The sequence below is a fragment of the Molossus molossus genome, unplaced genomic scaffold, assembly GCF_014108415.1.
Source record: "Molossus molossus isolate mMolMol1 unplaced genomic scaffold, mMolMol1.p scaffold_m16_p_17, whole genome shotgun sequence".
Classification (NCBI taxonomy): domain Eukaryota; kingdom Metazoa; phylum Chordata; class Mammalia; order Chiroptera; family Molossidae; genus Molossus; species Molossus molossus.
This window is the reverse complement of record NW_023425352.1, coordinates 22,240,054-22,260,313: the sequence shown is the minus strand read 5'-3', so window position 1 is coordinate 22,260,313 and position 20,260 is coordinate 22,240,054. Positions and strand designations below refer to the sequence as shown.

Below are 20,260 nucleotides of genomic sequence, written 5' to 3'. Positions count from 1 at the left end.
GTATTTCTTCTCTAATCCTGTACACCATGTGATGCACCAAGGTGATGAGTTCGATCCCCAGTCAGGGTATGTACAAGAAGCAACTAATAAACGCAATAATAGGTGGAACAACAAATTGATGTTTCTTTCTTTCCCTTCCTCTCTCTCTCCTAAATCAATGAATTAAAAACTTAAAAAACCCAGATCTAGACTGGCTGGTGTGGCTCAGTGGTTGAGCATCAACTCATGCACCAAGAGGTCTCCAGTTTGATTCCTGGGCAGGGGACATGCCCAGGTTGTGGGCCAAATCCCTGGTGGGGGCATACAGGAGGTGGCCAATCGATGATCTCTCTCATCGACATCCCCCCCCCCTCTTCCTTTCCCTTTCTCTCTCTAAAAATCAATAAAGAAAAAAAAAGACCCTGGCCGGTTTGGCTCAGTGGTTGAAGTGTCGGCCTGCAGCAGAGACTCCTGGGTTTGGTTCCCGCTAGGGGCATATAAAAAAAAAAAAATGTTCAGTGACAGGAGAATGAAGAACTATGGTATAGTCACACAAATAAATATTACACAGACCTCAAAATGAATGAATTGCTGCAATATGTAACAATATGAATCTTAATAATACAATATAAGTAAAAATAATAAGCCATCAAAAAGTACATATGGCATATTCCTTTATAAGGTAAAAAAATAACTAAAATTTAAAAAGTAAGTTTTTGCCCTGACCAGTTTGGCTTAGCGGTTAGAGCATCAGCCTGCGGTCCAGAGAGACCCGGGTTCAGTTCCCGCTAAGGGCATGTACCTCGGTTGCAGTTTGTCCCTGGCTCTGGTTGGTCGCGTGGGTGGCAGCCACTTGATGCATCCCTTTCATGTCGATGTTTCTCTCTCTCTCCTCTCTTCTTCTCTCTCCCTCCCACTCTATCTGAACAAAAAATGGAAAAAAATGTCCTCGGGTGAGGATAAAAAAAATAAATAAAAAGTAAGTTTTTAGGAGTACATGTAGCTAAAATAAATGCCAGGTAGCTCAGTTGGTTAGAGCATGATCCTGATACACTAAGGTTGTGGGTTCTGTACCCAGTTAGAGCACATTAAAAAAACTAAGAAAGAAGGAAAATAGCCCTGGCCGGTTTGGCTCAGCGGTTAGAGCGTCGGCCTGCGGTCCTGAGAGACCCGGGTTCGGTTCCCACTAAGGGCACGTACCTCGGTTGCAATTTGTCCCTGGCCCTGGTCGGTCGTGCGGGTGGCAGCCACTCGATGTGTCCCTTTCACATCGATGTTCCTCTCTCTCCCTCCCACTCTACCTGAACAAAAAATAAATAAAAGAAGAAGGAAAATAGAATGATGGATACCTTGGGAATGGATGGAATAGGGATGGACCACAGTTAGATTTTAGTTATTGCCTAATTCCTAGCTTTCAGGTTGAAGAGTTCTTATGATAGTAGTATAAGTAAATAAATGTGTCCTGTGCATGGAGCAATGAAAAGAATGTGTCATGAACCAAGGTTATGATTAATCTTATTCTGTGTACCCTGACATCCATTAAAGGAAAGAGAGAGAAACTATGCCTACCTCTTCCAGATAGCTTTATTTGTTTGGGAGCAATGGGAAAAGACTCTTCTCCCCCATCCCTCTCTGGGACTAATTGCAGGTTCTCCTTCTAGAGAGGTGACCTGGTGGCAGAGCAGGAAGAGGAGTAATCCAGGGTTTGGCTACTCCAGGAAAAGGATCCCAACATTGGTGGGGAAATGGCCCCTTCCCAAGGCTGAAGTAGGAACCTAGAAGTGTGGGTCAGCTTCCATTCCCATTTTGCTTTCCCCAGTCCTCAGGTTAAGAACTGCAGGGTGTGTAGTCTCCCACCCATTTCCTGTTCTGCTTCATTGAAGACCGCAGTGTGGGGGTGGGGAGGAGTTTCATATGTAGGTCCTGAGAGAATGAGACTGTGACCACATGGTAGATAGTAGTTGTAAGCACTCTAGAAGCTGGGACCAGCAGGGGCCAAAACAAACATCTTTGAAATTCAGCTTGGGAGTAGGGACCACTGACTCAAAACTTATTTTTATACATTCCTTTCCTTTCAGCCTTGCCTAGAACATGCCTGGGCCATCCTCAGTACCCTACCGTCCCTTCTTTATCCAGGTTGTAACCAGCAATCTCTTGATGCATGGGTCGATGCTCAAGCGTTGATGCTCAAGCACTGAGCCACACTGGCCAGGTGCTCTTTTTTTTAAACAGTATAGCATTTCATTAATTAATATCTGACACACCCACCTCTAACATACTTTTTACATGTTTTTGGCTACATAGTATTCAGGCTGTAGCTCTTTTTTTTTTTTTTTAAAGGGCACTCCTATTTATTTATTTATGCTCACCTGAGGACATTTTTCCACTTTTTGTTCAGATAGAGTGGGAGGGAGAGAGAGAAACATCGACGTGAAAGGGACACATTGAGTGGCTGCTACCCGCATGACCCAACCAGGGCCAGGGACAAACTGCAACTGAAGTACGTGCCCTTAGCGGAACCGAACCTGGGCCTCTCTGGACCACAGGCTGAAGCTCTAACCACTGAGCCAAACCAGCCAGGGCCAAGCTGTAGCTCTTAAATCCTATACTTTCACTTCTGCCAACCCCCAAAATAAGGCCCTACTTTGTGAAAAAAGGGACAGAGCGGGGCAGGAGTGAGGGGAACTTGGGAGGGTAGTTTAGAACTTTTCACTTTAGGGGATGGGTCTTGAGGTCATATTGAACTGGGCTAGGCTGGCTGGGCTAAGGATATTAAGAAGGGCTAGAGGGCCCTGGCCAGTTTGGCTCAGCAGTTAGAGTGTTGGCCTGCGGTCTGAAGAGACCCGGGTTCGGTTCCCACTAAGGGCACGTACCTCGGTTGCAGTTTGTCCCCGGCCCTGGATGGGTCGTGTGGGTGGCAACCACTCGATGTGTCCCTTTCACATCGATGTTTCTCTCTCTCTCTCTCCCTCCCTCTCTATCTGAACAAAATTTAAAAAATGTCCTCAGGTGAGGATAAAAAAAAAAAAGGGCTGGAGGTTGTGGAGTGCTAAAAAAGGGGGCTAGAGGCCAGGCTGAAATTGGCTGGAATAGGTACCATGGGGAAGGAACTGAGCCCAGGCTGAACTGGGAGCCTGGGGTTTCAGGGCCTGTGCCTCTGCAGTGGGGCTTGGCTGGGTTAAAACAAGGTTTTCAGTTATCATGTTGGGAATGGGGCAGGGCCCTCACTTGTACTTACTTGGAAATAGGGCCTTGAAGGGACTCTCCCTTCCCCTACCCCAGCAATTCCTTCTGACCCAGGGCCCTTCCCTGGGAGATTGCTAGGGCAAACAGGGAGGAGCCAGATCTCTGGCTCCAGAGGAAGTTGCTGGCCACTAAGTTTCCTGAGTTCAAAAAGTGGGTCCCCTGGTCTCTCTGACACACTCTCATCCCCCAAGCAGGGCAGAGTTCAAGCTTGGCAATTCACCTTTCTTTGACTCTCACCCCCTCCAACACACACACACACACACACACACACACACAGACACACACACACACGCACGCTGTGAGCCTTCATATGCCCAACCCAGTTACACAACTGCTGCCCCAGTGGCCCCCAAACCTAACACAATCATGCTACTAAGCCATGAATTCAACAACACATTCTCATTTCTGTATTTGTAGTCTCTCGCTCACACTCAGCAGTGCTGCCTTCTCCAGAACCTAATCCCTAGCATCTAGAGTTGGGCCTGGAACCTGAAAAGAGCTCAATGAATATTAATGAATGAATCCTCCAAGACACATACCATAAACAAATGCATCTACTATTCCACATTCATATTCACACATGCATGTGCTCCATTTACATTCACATATCTAAGCCCTCTCCCACCTCACCAGTCACATACATATCATGGCACACACTCAGGCAAAAAGGTCAGATATACAGCTAGTACCAAACTGCAAGTAGGTGTTACTTAGGTGTGTTGGTGGTAGCAACTGACTGGCAAATGTCCTTGTCAGGTCAGGCCTGCAGAGGAGGGCTATGTTTGTGTGTGTGCAAATGCAGGCTTGATCCTGTGGTACTGGGGCAATGAGAAGGAGCTGGGCTGGCAGCAAGGCAGGGGGCCAACGTCACTGATAAATTGGAGAGGGGGCAGGGTGGGCCATGAAGTGCTGTCCTCTGGTTTCTTCTGCCAGCTGGAAGGTGAGGGTAGAGGCACAGGTCCATGAGACCTTACTTCAGATCCAGAGAGATCTTAGTGAGGAAATAGTATGAGGCCTCAGGTTCCCCTGCCCAGGATGAAAATGAGGGAAACTGGGTAGGGGCTTTGTAGGTGCTAAGACCCCATTCCCAATCCAGTTAGGGTGTCCCTGTCTTGCCATTTTTTTTTTTTTTTTTTATCCTCACCCGAGGACATTCTTCCATTTTTTGTTCAGGTAGAGTGGGAGGGAGAGAGAGGAACAGAGAGAGAGAGAGAAACATCGATGTGAAAAGGAACACATCGAGTGGCTGCCACCCGCACAACCGACCAGGGCCGGGGACAAACTGCAACCGAGGTACGCGCCCTTAGCGGGAACCGAACCCGGGTCTCTCAGGACCACAGGCCGACGCTCTAACCACTGAACCAAACCGGCCAGGGCGCCATTTTTTTTTTAAAGAGCTTTATTAGACACGTGGTGACTGTCCCATCCTATGCAGAGAAGAGAGCAGCCTTGCCGATCTTCTGGTAATTGTGAGGGAGGAGGGGCATTCATTCACCAAAAGAATGAAGAGAAATGTGAGATGGAAATGAAAGGAAATCCACAAGTCCAATTCATACCTCCTCCCCAATGACTAGTCCTAGAACTGCAGGAAGGAGGGAAACACTATCTTGGGCTGAGTCATTATTGGGCATCAACAAACCAAGACACACTCAAACCGAAAAGTCTCTTTATTGATTGGTACCATACATGACTCAAATGGCCAAAAAAAAAAAAAAAAAAAAAAAAGATATTACAGTTGGGGTGGGACACCATCTTCCCCACCACTTCCCTTAGCTCCTGACACAATACCTTTCCAACAGTGGCAGCTAGAGTGAAGGACACAGGGTGTAAAGGGCCCCAGAATCCAGAAGGTAGAGTGGGAAGAGAGGTGGTACTAACACTTCTGGAACAGGCCTCAGGAAAAGGCAGCAAAGCCAGAGCTGGGCCCAGACTCATGGGACCCTGCTTTTGACCTCACCCTGGGCCCAGAGCCTCCACATGTCCAGATGAAATAGAACTAAGGATCCTGGCTGCCTTCCCCTTCCTTCTATGAGATCAGGGTCTAGAGGGGACATTGGGAGATGAAGACCCTCTACTTCAGCTTGACGACTGAGGCCGATTGCTCCCTGGTGAGCTTAGAGCTGGGATAGATATCCTCAGTGGCTCCTTCACCTCTAGGGCAGGGGAGGACTAGATATAAAATCTGAGGGATTGGAGGAAGAGTACTGGAGAGTGTGAATGCACCCCTCCCCCATCCCATGCCTGTCCAACTGATACAAAACAAAAAACACAGTGACAAACAAGGCTGCTCCTTTCCCTTAATACTCCCTAAGGGAGGGAGCCTCCCCCTCCTCCCATCCAAGACAGCTGCTCTAGTGGAGGATTTGTAAAGAATATAGACACCATGGGGGAGAGGAGGGCTGGGATTAAGGGAGTCACAAGCACTAGGAGGGCAGGCCAGAGTCCTGGAGGATGAGGAGACAGACAACAGCTGGGAACTGTTACAAAGGTAAGCCATCAATGGCCCCTACCCCATGGCGTGTCTTCCCCAACTCCAGTCACCCCCGAGGAAAAGGGGAGAGATGGCAAAGTGTCTCCTTGGTCTGAAGCTCTCAAACTATATAAAATGATAATGTATAACCCCCCTACCCTACCCACACACTCACCTCCACCTGGGCCCTAAGCCCCCCATCTGCCAGGTATAGGGAGGTAGCTGGATTTTTAATAAGGGGAAGAGGGGGAACATGAGTGATTTTTTTTAAAACTTACATTTTTAATATTATTTTTTTTAAAAAACTTGGAAGCTGGGATAGGTGGTGAAAGGGAGGAGCCCAGAGCTTTACCCCTCTACTACCAGCCACCTAGGGGGAGAGCCTAGGGTAGGGGCACTCAACCAAGCCCCATAACTTTAAGTCCCCAAGAGCTGTGGGTATAAACAACCCCAGGCTTAAAGGGGGTAGAGTCAGGAGGATGGGAAACCCAGAATCTGGGGTAAGGATGGAGGCAAATGCTCTGGAGGGGTGGTCAGAACATTTTTCAGAGGCCCAGGGTCCACATAGGCATCCACATGAGTACCCCCTTCTCCCAAAAGGCTCTGCAGAGGCCAGGCCCAGCCCAGGGCCACTGCGGGGCAAATCTTGGCACCTGCCCCCAGCGAGTCCAGTTCCTCCCTGAAGTGGTGGATGGAGGCTGCCCATTTTAGATGCTCAGTCTCTCATTCTGTCTTCTGTTCCCTGGGGCTTCAAGGATGTGGGGCAGGCAGGCAGAGCACTAGGTGGCCCTGGTGAGGCCTTTACTGGGAGGCCTGTGATGTGGGGTTCTCCGATTTGCTTTCTTGGCTGGATGGAGGCTTGCTGTTCCAGGGGCTGTTGGCGCCCAGGGCAGGGGAGTTGTTAAAGCTGTCCTCGTCGTCAATGCCGTTGGCCGCGTCAAACTGGGTATTCTCCAGCCGGGTGATGAGCCTCTCGTCCTCGTCCCCGAACTCCCCGCCCATCAGGGTGGGCTCCCCCACCACCATCACATCCTGAGAGTGGCGGAGGTCCCCAAACATAATCGGGGCAGGGGCTCGCCCGGCCCAGGGCGACAGAAACCCCCAGAGCCCCAATACCCACCCAAGAAACTCAACACCCCCACCCCCTTCTCATATCCCAATTTAAAACATCAACTGCTCTGACACCCTCAGCCCCTGGAATCCTTCCCACTGAAGGACTACAGAGCATCACACCCTTTAACCCACATCCACTAGATTCTGGGAAGTCGATTTACTCCTCTAGCTCTCTAGTCCATCTCCCCAAAATTTTAGGGGGCTCCTAAAGTGTCCACATGTAAGAGAGGGAGCAGATAAAAAACACCAATGTGGGGAGTATGTGCATGTGAATGTGCATGTCTATGTATTGTAGATTCACATTTTGAGGCTGTGTGTCCCTCTATCAGTGTGAATGTGTATGTCTCTGATGGTCTGTGTGCCCCCCAAGCTGTCTGTTCTGAACGTCCATATGTTCTCATGGTTAACTCTCCCCCTTTATACCTATATTGCTATGTCTGAGTCTGTGTGATCACAACCACGCATATGACTAACAGGGATTCTCATCAGTGATAGGAGTCAGCCCATATTGGCAGAGTACTCTGGGAAAAACTGTCTCTGCTTCTATGCCTGCTAGTGAGCTCATACTGGGACAGGGTCAAGGGTCAGGGATCAGCAGTAGGGCAGCCCAGAAGAGAGAAGAAAGCCGAGATGCTTACAGGTACCTGGCTGGAGAGGGCGAAGGTGCTGGCTGGGCTTTTCTTCTTGCTGTTGCTGTTATTGGTGTTGCCGCCCCCCGAACTCATGGTGCTGCCACCTGACATCTTCCGTTTCCGCCGTTTGCTGGGCTGCTGCCGGGCGGGTTCCGCTGTGCCAGTGAAAGGAAGACTCAGGTGGGGCAGGGTCCTGGGCCCATGGTTCCCCATTCTGGCTCCTAAGGAGCCTGAGCCTACCCTGATGCCAATCTTGCAGACCCAGGAGCAAGGAAGGGGCTTCATGAGGAGATAGAGATACAGCCTTGGGAGATGGCATCAAATCCTGGTAAGAGCAGGTGCAGGCAAAAGGCACTCACCGGGGGGTGCTACCATACGCTGCCACTTCTGAAAAAGGCAGGTCTTGAGGCAGTCACGAGGGCTGAGGCTGTAGGTCTTGTGGCGGGACATGAGCTCCTGCATGGGCTCAAGTATCACACAGAGCTGTGGGGAGAAAGGAGGGGGCTTTTCAGGGGAGAGACATGAAGCTGAGACCAAATGGGATGGGGCAAAGACTGGGTGATCAGACTCACTCGGAGGTAGTTTAAAGTGGAATTGGATAGCCCACACCGTGTGATATTTTTGGAGAGCTGATCCAACATCTGGGGGTCCTGGGCCTAGAGGGGGAGAAAGATAAGAACACTAGCACCTGGGTTGCATCTGCTCACCAGCCCTATCATCTGAGCCTGTGACACTCCTGAAAGAGAAAAGGGGCTATTATTAAATCCATTTTTCAGGTGGAGAAACTAATCCTTGAAGGTAACTGTCAGAAAATGGCAGAACTTATCCCACCCTTCCCACTGTCTCCCTTGCATCTTGGGTTCTGCCCACACTCACATGCATGGCAAGGATGCTGCGGGGGATGAGCTCCCGGTGCTGCCGGATGCTGAAGTGCCACGTCTTTATCCGCATCATGTCGTCAAACATGAACTCCAGGTACAACCGCCCCTCCACACACACCTGGAGACAAGATTGTCACAGCTCTGCCCCCTCCCCATACCTGAAAGTATACCTGTTCTCCTATTTGCTCACAACTCCCCCACTGCATATACTTCTGCCACCTGCACCTAAATCTGGGTGTATAAATGACATGGACCATCCCTTCCCATACCTGTCACACCCTTGACCCTTACACAGTAGAAATGCTTAAGTGATCCTCTACTCTCCCATGTAGCTAGTGATACGCTCATCTGCTATATGCTTTCTATGAGGGCAGGCTCTTGTTCACTGGTGTATGTACCCCTGTGGCCCAGAATACAGTCAAGTACAAGCTCGTAAATGTCTGCTGAATGCTGCCCTCCCTTCTTATCTGGCCACTCCCCATTATGCCTCCTCGGGGAATAGCTGAGTATGTTCTGGGAAAGAGGAAGGGAATTAAATTCAGGTGCTTCAGCATTTCACATCTAGCTGGATTGCTGACCTGGGTGAACATGGGTTTGCCGTGCTGGGTCACCATGCTGCCCTGGTCACAGTCAAGGGACACAAAGTTGCTGTGGAATGCCTCCTTGGGGTGCTTAAGCACATAGTACAGCTCTGTAGCACCCCCCTCAAAGATGCTGCGGAAGTAGCGTGGGATCAGGGTCCGGCCAATGGCTGTAAAGATGGGACAAACTCTTCAGAACAGAAGGACCTCAAAAAGGATCAGGTAGATGCCGCCCCTGCCAAAACAGATACCCTGGGACAAATACCCACTCCCAGACCTTAGAAGGACTCAGGAGGTATACACTCCCACAGCAGAACTGGCAGAACCCCCAGAGGCCACTCACTATATCTCTTTGGTCCATCCTCCAAACAGAAAGTGATGGTTAACATGGCATCATCTTCAAAGAACTCAGTTGTGAAAGCATCCCACCAGAGATTGTCACACTCCTAAGAGCACAGGGAGAGGTATTTGTGTGTGTATCAGAAGATATACCACAGGGGTACGCAGATGGCCCTCCCCTCCTCTTTCCCCTGGATACCTCTGTCCAGTTTTGAAGCCGTTTGTTAAGCTCAAATATTCTGTAGTCAGTTTGGTTGCCATATGGTGTGTGTCTCCTGGGATAAGTGAAGAAGGGAGGTTAATAGGGGCAGAGCCTCCCCACCCCCCAACTTCTGCCTTCACCCATGCAATGGAAAGTACCTCCCACCCCAGAAGACTCCACTTACCCAATCCCAGGCTCCAGGTATGTAGGCGGGTACATGGGAGTTGGGCTGTGTAAGGGAAGAGGCTATGAGAATGGGGGTGGAAGATAGGAATTATTGGGGGATGTCACTCCCTCCCCTTTTCAGGCAGGATCCATCTGGAAAAAGGTTGAGAAGTGAACAAGACTCACCCCACATCCCGATCTAGCATGGTGCCGGGATGGAAGGGAGGGAAGGCGTTGCCGTTCGGGGGCTCCTTCGGTGAGTACAGCTTGAATGACTTTGAGGAACAACCTAGAAGGGAAGGAAGGAATGCTCTGAGACCCGCTTGGGAGCTCTCCTGAAGTTTCTAGACTGTGTGGACAGGGACTGTCTTCTGGAGCCACCAAAGTGAACTAGGGAAGGGAGACTATTATCTCTTCCTTTTTGGTTGATCCTCACCAGAGAATAAGTTTCTATTGATTTTAAGATAGAGTAGAAGGTAGGGAGGGAGGGAGAGAGAGAAAGAGACAGAAACATCAATGTGAGAGACACATTGATTGGTTGCTTCCCAACCCCAATGAGGGCGGGAATTGAACATGCAACTCAGGTACATGCCCTTGACCAGGAATGAATCCTGCCGACAGAAAGATCAGGATCAGGATCAAGGTCAGGATCCTGATCCTAACCCTAACCCGATGCTCTAATCACTGAGTCAAACTGGCCAGGGTCCTATCTCTGCTTTTAAATCTGGCTCCAATCTTGTTTTATTAAGATACAAGTATCCAGCCCCAATACCCAAGGCCTAATTTCTTCATGTGGCTGAGGCCTGAATGATAGAACTGAAGCTGGGAAGAAATGTCAATACCACAAAATAAATAAACACCCAAACATTAGAATCTAATTTTGATAACCCCCCTTTTCAACTACATTATTTTGTTCAATCACAAGTACTGGGTGAGGTAGTAGGGTCAACTGTAACATTCCCATTTTACAGATAAGGCAACTGAAAGCTCAAGGGGACTTGCCAATATCATAGAGCTAGAACTTGAGCCCAGATTTTCTGATTCCCCCTATCCTGCAGTATTTCTACCCTTCTGTTGCCCTCTGGAGACCAAGTTGTGGAAGAAAGAAGGGTAATTTGGCTAACTCCCTACTCCTTCTCCACACCCAGGGTCTCAGGAGGACAGGGGATGAAAAGATAAGGGGGGGGGGTGCCACCCACCAGATAACCAGTTGGGCCTTCTGCCCCGCCCCCCCAACAGCCACTCCCTTATCAACCCAGCCCCCTCCCTCACACCTATCACTAGTCTAGAAACCCAAACCCAAACCAGAAACCCAAAGCCTCAACCCATTTTTTGTCGTCTGAGACTTAGTCAAAGAGGGAGGTAGAGGGGCCTCCACTGGCTCTCACTCTATTTACAAAAGGAAGAGGAGGTATAGAAAGGAGCCTAGGTTCAGGGGGCTCAGTCTAGGAGGAAAGTGGTAACTAGACAGGGATCTCTACTTGTACCTGTGCATGTGCACGTGTCCCCTCTCCACCTCACCCAGCAGCACTCAGTTCTTGGTACTATATTACTTGACTGGAAAAAGTGTTATATTCATACTTGGGTATGAGCCACCCATGCAATGCTATTTTCCCCTCCCTACAAGATGAGGGGAAACTGAGGCACTGTTCTAAAGGTCCTGACCCCAGTTATAGTTGGTTCCTCACATCCCTAAACTTGATGTATTTGGAAGGGTAGCTGTACTGGTTGTGTCTGAGCCTCCTCCACAATTTAAACACAAAATCTACTTTGCTCCTTGGGGGGAAGAGACAAAGAAAGACCCTGTGCCAATGTGTGTCATTTAATTCTCTCCCCAGGGAACCTTCCTCACAATATAGGCAAAAGATGGGTCCCAAGGGGGCCTACACTATACCGTCCCCGAAGAGGCCAAGAGTCAGAGCCAGTGTGTGCCTGCACCCACGTGTGCCTCATCCTGCCTAGCAGGCTTCTACCCTCAGCTCGCCCCAACATGCCTACCAAGGGCTGGAACCCAGCAGCCCCAGGCAGGATCAGTGTGCCCAAAATAGGCCCTCACCCCATGCATGAGCTCTCGCAGACCATGTCCATATGCTTCCAGCACAGCACACACAGCCTTCACATGCCTGCTGAACTTCATGAGGAGCCTGTGTTCTCAAAAATCAAGTCCCACCCAGCCCCAAGTCTCCTCACTCCACAGGCAGGTAAACCAAAGCCACATCGTAGGAAGCCAAAGCTCACACAGTTCACCATAGGCCAGGCCTGGGCTTAACTAGGCCATCCTTCCTCAAAAAACATCACTGCCCTTGCTCCTCAGTTTCAGGGCCACTTGGAGATATGTGTCAGCTCAAGACCCTAATAAGAAGGGAGGCAGGATACCTGGTTTCCTCTCTAATTCTGAAAAAAGTTTCAGAGATTCAATTTCTCTCACAAGTGAACTGACAGGCATTGTCTGGGCTGGGTAACAGTTCTGAAGAAGGAAAAGTAAAAGCTCTGTGGCCTCTATTTATACCTCCAGTGAATGGACACACAAAAAAACTCAGCATCTCTCCAGAGGCATAGCAACTACCAGTAGTCCCAGCACAACGGCTTGAGAGTGAGAAGAGAAGGGGAGGGAACATCACCCAGACCATCTGTCCCTGTTGCTGCCTGTCCCCAGCAGCAGGGGTAGAGGGAGCAAAGTGGGGGTGGGGGTGAAGGGGATGTGTCATCCAGTCTTGGAGTCAGACATAGCCCGCTTCCACCTCTAGCAATCTGGGAACCCTTAGCAAGGAGAAGAGAGGAAGAGCCCAGAACTAGTCAAGTTTTCTCAGGATGGAAGCTGAATCCTAGGGCTAGGGGGGGCACTTCCAGCTGAGCATTTCCATAGTAACCAGCCTGACCTAGGGCAGGCTCCCTCCCTTTGGGGCTGACCAGAGGTCAGCAGGCCTGGAAGCCCTGGCCCCTGTGAGCTGAAGCACCTCTCCCCCAGCCAACATACCAGGCCAGGGCCAGACCCAGGACCTTCTACCCACCCCCTACAGGCTTGCAAGGTGCCCAGACTTACCTGGGAGAACTGAGGGGGCCAGGAGAGGTGCGGGGAGCGACTGGAAGCCCACCAGGGCCCTGGCAGGGGTGAGGACTGAAGGGGGACCAACTTCAGCCGCTCATGTCCCAAGTGGGACGGGCAGGCCTGGCCGGGAGCTCCACTCCTTGGGCCGCACAAAGACTCGCACGCACAGCCTTGGCCTGCCCCGCGGCGGCCACAGCCCCGGGGGAAAGTTACAATGGCCACTGGGCCGGGGGTCGGGGGGCCAGGGGGCCGGCCTGGGGGGCGGGGGGCCGCGGGGAGTCCGGAGCCTTCTTTGTTTGCAAGGTTTCCCTCAACAATGGCTGCTCCGCTCTTTCCTCTCGCCTCCTCCTCCTCCTCGGCTCTACCCGCTACCGCCTCTCGCTGCCTCTGCCTCCGAGCAGCCCACCCGCCCTCCCCAGGCCACCAGGCCCCTCTGCCCGGGCACCAGGCGAAGCAGGGCCCGGCACTCACACTCACTCACAATTGTACAAGCACAGACACACGCAGCGCCCACCAGCTCCCAGCCTTTTCTCCCTTTCTTTCCCTCCCTCCCTGCTCGTTCTCGGAGCCTCGCTCAGAATGAGGCCCCAGGGCGGGCAGAGGGTGGAGCTGCCCCCACCGGCCCCGCCCCCTCCCAGCCAGGGAAGAGGAAGAGGGAGAGGGAGAGAGGGAGGGAGAAGGGACGCAGGCAGGCAGGCAGGCAGGCAGGCAGGCAGGCAGGGAGACTGCTGAGAAAAACAAAAGAGAGACAGAGACTGAGAGAGACTGGGATGAAGAGATGGAAACAAAACAGTATGGGCCTGAAGATACCTGGATGGAGGGAAGGTCTGAGGGCCCGGAACTGAAATGCTCCACCCCATCCCCCAGCCCCAGGAGTGGTGCTCAGGGGTAAGCAGGGGAGCAAAAGCCACAAGCAGGGATGGAGGAAGGTGCCCTCCTCTCTGGAGACTCCCAGTTATCTTCAAACCTTTAGGGCCTTCCAAAAGTGCCTCAAATCTCTCTTCCTCTCCTCTGTGATCTCTAGGGTTGAAGGTGGTCTGGGTTGCCACCCTGGGCTCCAGCCCCTAGTGAAATCCCAGAGCAGCTAGCCGGAGGGAGACTCCAGGGGAGTATTTTTGACAGAGATACACTCTGACTTCAGCCTATAAACACCGATTGGAGGGAGGGGGACATTCCAGGCTCCTAGGCCCCCAACCCAGCTAAGTTCCAAGCCCTGCTTAGATCTGCCTTAGCAGAAAGCCCTTCCCCCACACCACCACCACTGGAGACACGTGGGTGCAGGGGAAGAGATGGTGTTAGAGCCAGGGAAGCCTTGCCCAACCAAGGATCCACAGAAGGGGCCTAGTCTGCTGCTGAATTCTCCCACCACCCCAGTAAAAGAGGTATATGGTTACTGGAGTAGAGCCTGTTCTCCAATGCTGAGGGTAATCCCAAGAGAGGGGATGTTTCTAAAACTTGGGTAGTGGTCCAGACCTTACTCCCTGGACAGATAGAAAAAAAGAAACACACACACACACACACACACACACACACACACACATGCTGGGAGGGGGCAAAGTTTGACCTCCTACTTCACTGCAGGTTGAGTCGCTGCTCCCTATTCCCTACCCCCCCACCACCATATTCACACATAGCCTCACAATAGGATTTCTCATGACATACACACCAGTTGATTGTGCAGTAGTAATATTGCACCTGACTCTGTGAACATACTCCACACATAAATAATATATCTCACTTTCACATAAATCAGTACCTGACACAGATCAACCAGTGATACACCTCAAACCCTAAATAAACCCAAACCCAAGATGCACACAGTCTATTAAAGACACTGACTTCCATACACACTGAGACTAGTGACATGCATTCCCCCAACCCCAATATACACACCAAAAATGTATTATATACCTCCTAAACCTGCAACAGACTATTCTATATACATATCCTGACCATTTGTTGTCCAGGGATGAAACTCATAAACCACATTTCCTGAAACCTATACTGCATTCTCCATCATGGCCTGGCCATGATACACCTCAGCTTTCACAAACATATCAAAATCTATGACATTCAACCAGATTCTGCAAAATACTACCTACACCAGAATTTGAGACATTTCCACTGACTCCCATATTTAGAGCTCAACTCTGGGATAACCACACTCCTCCCTACTGACAATTCCTGTAATTTGTTTGATGACTTTAAACTTTCCAAACTGCATTCATAGATAGTACCTCAATAGCACACAGGGCCAAATATTACCCTAACTAGAACAGATTATAATGAGACAGAAGAGTCTGAGGCTGGAATCCTGGATTTCTAACCCCACTCACCCAAGCCCAGCTCTGGGGCTTACAGCCCTTCCTATTCTCTTCCCACACCAAGGAACGACCACTCCAAGCCCCAAATGACTGTCTACATGATATAGGTGTGTGCTCTGGTTCCAACAGTTCAGAGCTCAGAACCCCCACCCAGTCTGTCTCCTCAAATTTTAGGGAGAAGAGCCCCTAAATACCAAGATGTACCGACTTCTGGCTTATAATTCAAAATGGGCCCCCTCTTAGTTCCTTCTCTAACCAAGTCTACTCTTCTCTATGTTATGACTTAATTCCCCTACTTGCAAAGGGGCAGAAGAGGTCCAGCTAAAGAGAGTAAGTCTGAATTAGAAGGCCCTAAAATTTGGGGTGGGGATGAACAAGGAGCAGCAAAGAATGACAAAGGTGATGAGGGAAGAGTAGAGGGAGAGCACCTCTACTGGAGGTAAGGACTCTGAAGGGCAGCAGCCTACCTCAGCCCACAGGATAGGCACCAGCACTGCCCCCTGCCTGGGCCCCTGGGGCTCCCTGACCCAGGCCTCCAGTGTGCCTGCCCCCCTTCCTTTGTCTGTGCCCGGCCTCCCCTTGGCCTGGCGCTCTGCCATCCTCCTCTCCTGGCTCCCAGCCGCCACCACTGCTGCCTCCTCCCCTCCCCCTATTCCTCCCTGCCTTAACCCTTCTGAGCCACATGCTGCCCCAGACAGGCCCTGGCTCCTTCAGCAACCTGCCCTGCCCAGGGTGATGCCCCTTAGCAGTGGTTCTACCTGCTCCTGACCAAAGCCCCAGGAGCTATTCACCACCCTAGGAGCACTATGGGAGCTGGGTGTGTGTGTATGTGTGTATCTTGTGGTGTTTCCTTCTGCGTGTGCATGTGTGTGGGTCTGCGTGTGCTCTGGCTTCCCTCAGTCACATGTGTGGGGCATGTGCTGTCTCTGCTGGGCTGGGGGAGGAGGAGGAGCTGGGAGACAGCAGAGCACAAAGGAGAGACTCAGACAGGCAGGCAGGCAGCAGGCAGGCGGCCTGCCAAGGCGCCTCAGCCCCCACCCTGGGGCTGCTCAGGTTGGGTGGTGGCAGTGGGGGTCTCTGAATCTGAATTGTACATGTTGCAGCAATGCTCTTGTGTTCAACCATGTGCTCCCACCCACCCATACAAGCCTGGTCCCCTCTCTTACCCCAACTCCTACCATTCCCCACCTCCAGGCCACTCTCAAACCCCTGTGTATGTGGTTCTCATTTAAGTCTAACCTCCCTCCACCCTCTGTGGCATCAATCCATAAGACTTCTTCACATTCCATAAAAAGACTCCACAATCTTAGGAATCTTTTGCCCCTTCTCCACCCCCCAACCAGGCCACCACCAGATACACAAAAGGAACAGACATTCTGGGGCACTGACTGAAGATGCCCCCCCAACACACACACACACACACACACCCCTGTGCATGAGTCCTCTTCCTGTCCCCATAATGCTACAAGACAGGTTGAGGATGAAAGTTTCTCCCTTCTCTACTGGACCCAGGCACCCTGCCCCAACTTCAGGGCCAACCTCCCATCTACCTCCAGCCTGACAACCTCTCTATACCCAACTCTTACCCACTATTTGTAGGAACTAAGAATCAAAAGCCCTCTAGCTTGTCCAGAGCCTTAGTTTCTGCTCTGCTCATGCGCAGCAATGGAGGATCAAGGCCATGGGGTGGACTCAGAGCATGAATGGATCCAAACAAGGTATCCAGCATGGGGCAATTATAAAGAAGAAAATACACACACAAATATGCACACCAAGCTGATAGGAGGAGGAATGACAGAACCAGGCAGGATTCCAGCTTAGTAAGCTCTTTCCTCTCCACTCCTTCACCCTTTAGAGGCAGCAGGAGCCAGGGGTTTCTACACCTGGATATTCCAGGATTCTGAGACACTACTAGTCCTCCCTCTGGGCCCTGGACCCCTTAAAAGTAAGCCTCAGCAGGCACTTTAAGTGTGTGCCCAGCCCAGCTTGGCCTGGGTCACATGATTTTCAAGGAAGCTTCCTCACTGGCAGTTTCCTTTGGGGACTGGAGGGGGAGTAATTGTGGGGCATGGGCCTCCCAGAAAACGGGGCATCTAGAGGAGCAAAGGACCCAAACCAGACTAGATTCAGGGACACCTGACTTTCATAAGAAAGCTAACTCCAGCCTGGGACAGGAGGGGGTCTTGCAAATAATTCAAGAACATGGGGTTCTGGGGAGTCCTGGGGATGTGGACAAGACAGTGTACTGAGGCTCTCTGAAGACAACCTCTCCAGTCACATGCCTCTCTTTCCACCTGGCAGTGAGGGAGAGCCTTCCCTTCCCCAAGAAAGAACTCAGATCCAGGCTGTCACTGGCAAGAGCCTTGTTTTGGGGAGGCAGGGACCTGAGCCTAACTTCTTCTCAAGTTCTCATTTTGGAGTTAAGCATTGCTCCCCTCAATTCAATTCTCACAAATCACTCTAGTTCCTAGCCTGCCTGGGGTTGCCACATTCCCCCTCCCACGAGGACCAGACCCCAGGGCCCAATTATCTGACCACCCCGCCAGGAGTACCTCCTGTCCCTCAGGACAGCCAGCCTTCCCTGGCAACAGGCAGGGAAATTTGGAGGGGGGCAAGATGGGCCTCAATTAATCCCTCCACCCAAACAAGGTCTTCAGAAACAGCTTGGAGAGGGGGTGTCACAGTATATTAAGAAGGAATAGGCAGCAGGGAATGGGGGGGGCAACCCAAACCAGCCAATCACAACTCTATGATGACCTGAGGGGGGGGTCAAAAGTCCAGACTCACTTCTGATTGGCTAATACCCTGGAATTCTGGGAATTTCAGCCCCCCCAACCTCTCCCCAAGCAGCCTCTTCCCCCACCCTCAAAAAACCCCTACACACAAGCTACCCCCAGCATGCCCTCCCCGCGCCTGCCCGCTGCTGCGCATTTACACAGTTGAGAAAAACCCTCCTTCGGACTGAGGATCTGCATACCCCTCACAGCCCACTACCTCCGCCATGCCATCGACGCCCCCCACACAAGTTCTCGCCAAACAAGGGGTGAGGGATCCGCGGAGAGGGGGAGGAAGGGGCCGGGTGGCTGTGCGCCCCACTCACCAGGACAGGCACAGCCCACTGACATCTTCACATCGCCCGCCGCTGGGGGCCCAGCCGAGTCACGGTGCCCGCCCCGCGCGGGGACAGGCCGGGCATGAGCCGCCGCCGCCGCCGCCGCCCGCAGCCCCCGCTGCCCTCGCTGCCCTCGCCGCCGGCCCGGCCAGGCCCGGCCTCGGCCCGGTGCGGGCGGGCCCTGGTTGCAACGAGGAGCCTGTCAGGCGCGGAGCAGACAGGAAGGAAGCCAGGCAGGAAAGCGAGCTGCCTCTGCGTGTGTGTGCGCGAGTGTGCGTCCCCCGAGTGTGTGTCCGTGTGTGCGCGTGTGCGTGTCTGTGCGCTCCCGCCGCCCTCCCCGCCGCCCACGCCGCCGCCGCCGCTCGCCCCCCTCTCCCTCTCCTCCTCTCTCCAGCTAGCGTTGGCGCCCGCTCTCCGGCCCTAGCTGGGCTGGGCCGGGCTTTATTAATATGCTAATTGCCTGCTAGTGGGAGGAGAGAGCTGTGTCAAAGTGACCCGGACGGGCGCGCAGCGAGCGACGACGTGCGTGCGCCGCGCGGCGGGCGGGCGGCGAGGGGACGGGAGCGTTCAGGGAAGGCAAGCATGTGACGCAGCTTTTAAAAAAGGAGACGGAGGCAGAGACCCGGGAGAGGGAGGACGAAGGGGAGGGATAAGAGGCGAAGCATCACACTCTGTATCGGTCGTCCTGGCGCCGGGGAGTTGGGAGCCGTAGACCAGCCGGAGCGGGAGCCGGGACTGGAGGAGGCGGAGCCAGGGTGGGCTGTGAGGTGTAGCTTTTTCTCCACCCCGGCCGCGAACTGGGAGTGAAAAGGGACTGCTGACCCGGACCCCACCCCCACCCAAGCTCCTTGTCGAGACCCCAGTCTTACTCTGGAGGCCCCTTGGTACGCGCCCCCCATCTCAACCTAGGTGAAGAAAGGAAGCACTATCCTAATTCTAGTAGCAATTCTTCAACTCACCTCCTCCCTAAATTAACCACCCCTCCCTTGCCTGCTAAACCAGTTGGGACTAGAGCTAAAAGGGTTAAGTGGGGTCCCCGCCCTCACCTGCCTAAGGGCCTGGGATCAGCGTTTAGCTAGGGGGAGGGGGGACAGCGGAATGACCGCTTGGTTGGACTGGGAAGGTGGGAATCCGCACGTTGTCCTTCCCCCTTGCAGGCTCTCTGACTCATCAGTCAAGACACTCTCTTCCCTTCCCCCTTTCTGCATCCAGTCCCGGCCTCCCCCACCTCCTGTCCCCCGCCCCTCGCCTGAAAGCTGCTCTCCTTTGAGGGCCTGGAGACTGGGGAGAACTGGAAGCAGACCCTTCCAGTGTCCCCCTACCCGTAGGGGCTTTGGCCACGGTGGGAGTGGGGTGGGAGGGAGGATGATCTGGATGGTCAATGTAAGGAACACTCCTTCCCCAGGGAGGAGCCTCCCAACCTTCAGGCACTTCTCAAGGACTCCCCAGCCCAGCCGTAGGAGGGAGGGGGGCTCCATCTCCTCCATCTCCATCCCTTCCCAAAAGCCTAGCCTTAGCTGCCTCATAAACAGGAAATACCTATTAGCAGGAGGGAGGGGAGCCGTCTGGAAAAGAGAGTTGGTCCCCTCCCTTCTGGGGGGTCCCCAGCTGCTAGCTTCTCTTCCTTAAGCTTCAGGGTGGGCTCCAGGAGTAGATAGATGCTGGGGACCTGGGCTAGTGCCCCCCTCCCTAGGGCATCTGGCTCTGACTGCGTAGGGGGTCCTCTTCCCCTTTGTTACTTAGCGGGGGATTGATTGTGAAGATTCCCTCCTACCCAGAGTCTGCACAGCTGGTTTGACTGGGTGGGGGAGGGTTACAGATGTGGAGGCTTAAGTGTTTATGAGACCCCTTCTCTCCACTTTAGCTTTTGCTGAGGGAACATGAAATGATGGGAGGATGAGGATCTGGGGGTTGAGAAGAGGGCCTTCTTAGGAATGGAGACCTCCTCCCATGTGCTAGGAGAATGCTGGGGAGGGGAGCTGTGAGCAGTCACATACACCAGCATTCTCATCTACATTATGGATTCCTCCACCCCCAGCTTTCCCTATCACCACCTTCAAGGGACAGGAAACGGGGGAGGGGCAGGGACTGAAGTCATCCACACTTATACAGGTATCCTTGACACCATCTCCTGCCTGTGTCTACCTCCTCCCCACATTCCCCCAGG

General features: G+C 52.5%; 1 protein-coding gene across 3 annotated transcripts; it reads right to left on the bottom strand.

Moving 5' to 3' along the window:
- Positions 1–4,950: 4,950 nt before the first annotated feature.
- Positions 4,951–18,166, bottom strand: LDB1 (LIM domain binding 1). Of its 3 annotated transcripts, none has more exons than XM_036265130.1 (11): positions 18,082–18,166; positions 9,795–9,897; positions 9,628–9,672; positions 9,441–9,516; positions 9,246–9,348; positions 8,900–9,072; positions 8,317–8,439; positions 8,013–8,096; positions 7,800–7,923; positions 7,453–7,595; positions 4,951–6,727 (listed from the first exon to the last, which is right to left on the bottom strand). In XM_036265130.1, exons 1-11 carry the CDS (start codon positions 18,104–18,106, stop codon positions 6,497–6,499), a joined length of 1,230 nt encoding a protein of 409 aa, XP_036121023.1. In that variant the 5' UTR covers positions 18,107–18,166; the 3' UTR covers positions 4,951–6,496. The 3 variants fall into 3 exon arrangements, with proteins under 3 accessions (XP_036121023.1, XP_036121022.1, XP_036121024.1); XM_036265129.1 differs by having other exon boundaries at positions 7,447–7,595; positions 18,082–18,164; XM_036265131.1 differs by lacking the exon at positions 18,082–18,166 and adding an exon at positions 12,652–12,723 and having other exon boundaries at positions 7,447–7,595.
- Between the last annotated feature and the right edge of the window lie 2,094 nt (positions 18,167–20,260).